The sequence below is a fragment of the Suillus subaureus genome (assembly GCF_016647635.1).
Source record: "Suillus subaureus strain MN1 chromosome Unknown BJ212scaffold_47, whole genome shotgun sequence".
NCBI lineage: Eukaryota > Fungi > Basidiomycota > Agaricomycetes > Boletales > Suillaceae > Suillus > Suillus subaureus.
This window is the reverse complement of record NW_024538603.1, coordinates 202,688-209,009: the sequence shown is the minus strand read 5'-3', so window position 1 is coordinate 209,009 and position 6,322 is coordinate 202,688. Positions and strand designations below refer to the sequence as shown.

At 42.7% G+C, this 6,322-nt stretch overlaps 1 protein-coding gene across 1 annotated transcript; it reads right to left on the bottom strand.

Annotated features, from left to right (window-relative positions):
- Nucleotides 1-1,005: 1,005 nt before the first annotated feature.
- BJ212DRAFT_1303722 (uncharacterized protein) lies at nucleotides 1,006-1,937 on the bottom strand (the record flags this gene model as incomplete). Its single annotated transcript, XM_041333468.1, has 7 exons — nucleotides 1,006-1,056; nucleotides 1,203-1,388; nucleotides 1,460-1,493; nucleotides 1,527-1,570; nucleotides 1,605-1,640; nucleotides 1,691-1,721; nucleotides 1,864-1,937. 7 exons carry the CDS (start codon nucleotides 1,935-1,937, stop codon nucleotides 1,006-1,008), a joined length of 456 nt encoding a protein of 151 aa, XP_041187716.1.
- Nucleotides 1,938-6,322: the final 4,385 nt, after the last annotated feature.

The following is a 6,322-nucleotide window of genomic DNA, read 5'->3' as shown; positions in this document are numbered from 1 at the left end:
TCCTTCTTCTTTACAAACAGGACAGGGGCTCCGTGTGGAGAGGATGAGGATTGGAGGAGTCCAGTTGCAATGTTCTCATCAAGGAACTTGCGGAGAGCTGCAAGCTCAACTGGAGAAAGGGAATAGATAGTTCCAATGGGCGGATTAGCTCCTTCTTCCAAATCGATCTTCAGATCATATGGACGATAAGGAGGAAGTTGACTAGCTTTGCCCTTATCAAAGACATCTGCAAACTCCTGATATTCCAGAGGTATTCCAGAAAGGTTAGGGGCTTTGGACGAGAGTGAGGCAGACCGGAGATCCAGTCCAGAGGGGTGGAGATAGATGCTGAACTGCTTCGATCCTTCCATCTTGCAGGCCCAGCAAAAGGCAACTGCATTAATGAGGGAAATATGCAGACCGGATTTATCAGCAGAAGGTTCTGGTGTAGTCAGAGGAGGGATTTCTGCTGGAGGAAGAGTATCACACAGGCAAACATACCAGGTGATATCATGACACATCTTGATGACAAACTGAGGGAGCACATGATGCCCCAGATTGCTAGCTGTTCCACTGCACCTGGTCAGTATCTACCCTGTGTGTCATCCTGTACAGAAGCTAATTCTTTACATTATAGAGCCTGGCTATGAATTTGAGTTGAATGGTATAATATACAGCTTCTCCCATTATCAGTGTGGCCTCCCAGAGGCTTATATGTTCTAGCATTATGAGGTGCAAGTCCACCACTGTATGTAGCCCTGCCAGTCTGAAATCTGCACAGCATTTCACATACAGACAGGGACATATGCAGCATATGCACTCTCCTGGTACATTGACTGCCAAGCCAGAGCTGAAGGGCACAATAAATACACAGGGGATTCACACTCTGCATTCCTAGAGGGGGTGGGAGTTTTGTTGACCTTTCCCTGAAGGTTGCTGTTAGGCCAGCAAAAGGGACATTACTTGCATTCAAGCCAGAATACTCCCATGGAACTACCAAACTGCAGGATTCCTAAAGTTGTCACACTACTGCTGCTTTTTCAAACCACATTCTTCAAGCATATGAGAAGGCAAAGCCTGGCACACAGGTAGAGTCAGGGGAAGGAGCAGGGGTGGCAGCTAGGTCTGACCCTAGTGCATACTTCAGGTAATCTGCTGCATAATTGATTCTTTTGGGAAGCATTCTTCATGTCACTTTTCTATAGCTGACCAGGTTTACTCACATATGGCAGTGTATCACCTGTAATTTGCACTTTCACTCTCTGCACATGCAGTATACTGTACCATAGCTCCATTGCATGCTGTTGATTAAGAATGAGGTCCTGGCTCATTAAGTCTGTAAGATTGACAGGTATCCAATTGTTCTTTTTCTTGATACCCACTGCCTCTGCATAACTTCTCTGTATCCACTAGTGACCATCAGTTAAAGTCTGCTATTCAGGAGTAACACTGCTACTGCTTCCCATTGTGGTTGCATCACTTTCAAGATTATCTTGATATCAGTCCTGGCACACCTGGTTTGAAATGAAAACTAGAGTATAACATACTCTATATAGCTATGTTTGACATGTGCAAATTCCCTCAAGTAAACCTACAATACACACATGAACAGGTAGTAATTACACTCTTATATTCTCATCTTCCTCAAATGTGTCCTTGACCTGAAAATTATAGTCAAAATAAAATTACTTGAAGAATGCACAACACTTACTTTCTGGAGGAATGCATCATCAGGTAGCATTCTATACCACCAAACAAGCATTGTTGGATACTTCAGAACATGCAGCTTCTGTGAATCCTAAGGTATAGTTCCCACCATCTGGAATGGTCAGGCTTGCTTGCAAAAACAATTAGTATGGTTCATTCAGAATCTGCGCTACTTACAAGAACCAGAGTGAAAACCAGGTATCACTGATGTGAAAGAACTTCATTAGCAAAGGTCGCCCACTCCCAGTCATGGAGTTAGGTGCACAGTATGTGATATTCTCATTTTTGGTTTAAAGCATCAACTTCATTGCACTTTCCAGATGTGCAAAACACTCACAAAATCAGTAGAAGCACTCTTTATGCCCCAGTCATAATAGATAGGTGCATCATCCACTGCAATGGATGTATGGAGATTTATCTAACTCTCTAGCATCCTCATCTTGCACAGCACACCTCATCTCTACATATTAGCACTGCCATTCTTGCCCATCAACTCTGCACTATCCAGAACATTTTTTGCATGGTTTCTGAACACTCTTTGTGTGGCATCTGGACAGCTATTCAGACTGTGATTGCTAGGCACACTAGTGACATTAACTCATCATCATTCTCACTGGATGGGACTTGCATTGCAATTGGATCAGATGATTGCACTGCATGGCTATGGGATGCAGCAACTGGGCAGCCAGTGGGCAAGTCCTTGCTGGGGCACACAGAATCAGTTACCTCAGTTTGTTTCTTGCCGGATGAGACACACATTGTACCTGGCTCAGCTGATCAGACTGTGCAGTTGTTCTCCCTGAACAGAAGTGACAATTCTCATTTCATCATGAGAGATGAATCTATTATACTACTTGATTTTATGGAGAAAAATATTCCTCATGCTGAGTTTGTGTTCTTATCAGCATGTCATACTGCTGTCAGTGATGGGAAGATGGACACTCAACAAAGTTATTCACCTCCCAGCTGGACTGCAATTTTCAGGGTCCAAGAGCATCATTGGTATGCTATGGGAGGTCAATAATATTGTTGCAAATCATACAGCGCTACACATGCCATGAACGCAAAGGTTCCAATTCTCTCTTATTCCAGACAGTTGATAATTTCATACATAATGTCAAGCTCTACCATCAGGCTCCAATTGTGACTAGTAATAGACTACTACAGACCACAGTGACTATCTTACCAATACAAATAAAACTAGCCTAAACTACAGAAGTTGTAAACCTAGGGCCTTCCATGAGGACTCATGAGTGAAGTGAGCTATAGAAATTCTCTGTCCATCAAAAAATGCCTCAACAGTGTGGGGGAGGATATGTCCATGAAGCAGAATTATTATACCAGGCTCATACCACAGTCTAAGATTAAGCTGAGGTATAAAAAGATAACCACCCATGAAATTTCCTAGGGTCACTAACACTACCCAATACTGGGGGGGATCAGTGCTGTCAGGATACAGTGGTGTCTGCCTATTGAGCTGGATGGACCTACCCTCCCACAAGAGTCCATCAATGACAGACTATGCCTTAACATATGGGTACTTGTTGCAGAGACTAACCACAAACTCCTGCATAGCTAAGAATTGTGGGGGATCAATGACCTCCAAAAGAGCATTAAGTCTCAAGTTCAGAAGCTTGAGTTCAGATATAAGCTGGGTAGAGAGGGAAAATCATTGGCCACTGGCAATGACATCAGTGGAGATGACTGGCTCCTTTTTCTACATAAAACAGCACATTAGATAAATACCAGAACTGTTAAAGTGTATCACCTTATGGCCCACAGTGTGCCAGGCTGAAACCAACTTCACATTACCAGTGAGCTGACCCTCAACTATCTGATATGACTCTTCTCTATTTCATCCTTTTTTATCAGCACCTTTCCCCATTTTAAGTGGGACATTCTGTCTGAACCAGTACCACTGACTGACATAATGCCTCCTGTGGTTCATAATGAGTGTCTCAAAATGAATCAATAAATAGCCATACCTGTCCTCATCCATAAATGGCATTAGGAAGATGTAGGACTATAGGGATACCATCTCTACTAATAGCCAACTGAGGTTTGTCAGGATCTAGCCACTTACATAGCTCCTCAGATGATTCATTCCAATGAGCTGGAGTGTGGTGCTGGTGGGCCCTTTCTTTCACAGTGTCATGAAATTTGAAGCTGGAAAATTCAATCAATGTTCAACCATTAGCCCTAGTAAGAGAACAACATATAAGATTTACCTTGAGCAGCTTTTGCCTTTAGCACCATCCTTCCATCAATGATTGAAGCCTGGTCTGAAATTGGCTAACATCAGCTTTCTGGGTGCAACTACAAAGAAATCAGTAATATTGCAATGAGAGTTGAAACACATATACCATTTTTTACAGAGGGGTGGAAGTTTGTCACTTCCCTTAACTGTTTGGTCCTGGCCCAACTCATGGGAAGGCTCATCTCTAACAGTGGATAAGTTCATATCCACCTAGCAAATGTAAGGTTAATCCTTACCTGAAGGCTATAAATATATTTTCATCAGTCCAAACATTGCCATCAGTATCAGCTCCATTGATGTTGCTATACTCTTCTTCAGCAATGCTAGATGCCACCATCTAGAAACTCACAACAGCATCAGAGAAGAGTTATTGAGGTAGATAATATGAAAAAAAGAAACAGTACAAGAGGCCCGTACCACACACATAATGCCCAAATAACCTACAGAAGGCTGTCCAACCATATGTGGTACTGAACTAGCTCCTACAGAAGGCCAACAAGGACAGTAGGGGATGGGCCACAACAAATGATCAAAATAATAATGGTCAAAAACTTATGTTTTCTGGCTACCATTTGAGGTTTTCACACCCTCTGCAGTCACTGCAGGTATCAAAATGTGGATGTGGGTCATTGCAGAGTGTCCTAACATGGAGGTGGTCATCATGTGCGAAATACTCACATCTTGGTTTGGGACTGTGAAGGAGTAGAAGGGTGTGTTCTCGGCCTCATCAAAGTTTGTCAATTTCTTTTGCATTCTAAATTGCCAAGTGATTAACAACCTACAGCTGTGATGATCCATTTTACCATCCCATCAGTTATACATCAGCAAAACCCTAAGTTAAGGTCCCCCCTTTTACAGTGCTGTATGGTACTGTGTGGCACTGTGTGGTATCATGTAGTGCTGTAAAAGGGGGGACCTTAACTTAGGGTTTTGCTGATGTAGTCCAACCGACAAGGATGAAATCAATCAAGCAGCCACTCATGTTGCATACCTTAGTTCTACAGATGTTCCTCCTGTTGTATACTATGCTCCATCCATTCTGTTCCCTGCATCTTTGCTTTTCATTTTGTTGAGTTCAGTCACTTTGCCCATTGTGTACTTGCTGTTGTCTTATTTGTGCTGTCTTCCTTTCTTTCTGTTCATTTCTGATGTACTACCATGCACATGCTACTATGTCTTGCCATAGTCCAATGCAAGACTCAATGCACTCACATACTGCAAACAGTGAGCAACAACTCATTAGCATATCTTGAGCTTGAGAGAGAATCAATACACTCACAACCTGTGAACAGTAGTTGATGACTCAGATCAACATATCTTGAGGTAGAAGGGGTCTCTCTACAACATCAATGCCTGTGGAGTCATTCTCTCCAATGTAGTCATTGGCATGGCCTGCTTCTGTGGTGGTCTTGCTCAGCTTGTTAAGGGTGGGTGAGTTCTTTTTTCATTTTGTAAAGTCTCTGCTCACCTATAGTGCATGCAGTCACACCACTGGCTCAAAATATTATTGCATGATTGGATGCATTCTGTTGACTCACCAGTATATTCTCTAACTTTTGTCATATTGTTTTAGCTAGTCTTTGTTTAATTTGAACTGTTTCTTATTTTTCTTTTGGCACAACTCATGAGTATCTGTTCTGTGTGCTGAGTCTCCCTGTCAAAGCCTGATTGACTCTGTACATATATGCATTTTTTTTCTGACCTCAATCTTTCTTGGTAGCTAACACTATCAAATCTCTCAAAGCACCTGACTTCAAATGGAATGCTTCTACTGACCTCATTACTTTCAGCATCAATGCTCCTCCCAGCTTCTTTCTTACAACATCTTCCTCATCTGATACCTTCTCTGCCAAAGGCTCCACACCCACCAAGCCAGATCTCAGGCCTAGCAGTGCAGGAGAGGTGATGGAACCTCTGGCACTAACCATACCTCTTCTGACCCCACCTTCAATGAGAACAGTGCTTCTTCCTCTCCTATGAAGGACTCATCTTATCAAAAACACATGGCCTCATATGAAAAACTTCACCTCCCTCCCATTTTCAGTACTTCATTTGGCCCAGTAGCTCTCCCCCCACTGCAGGAGAGGTGAAAGAACCTCTGGCACTAATCATACCTCTTCCAACACTGCCTCCAATGAAAATGGTATTTCTTCCTCTCCTATGAACAAATCATCTTATGAAAAATACACACCTCATATGAAAAACTTCACTTCCCTCCTTCCACTCCTGATGACCTCCCTGTTCCTGATGACCTTCCCACTCCATTTCACATCAATCTTCTTTGTCTGACTCCAACAGATAGAGAGTGAAGTTTTATCGTCCAGAGGATAATCACCTTACCCTTCTGACAGTATACAGTAGCTAGAAAGGCACCAGCTT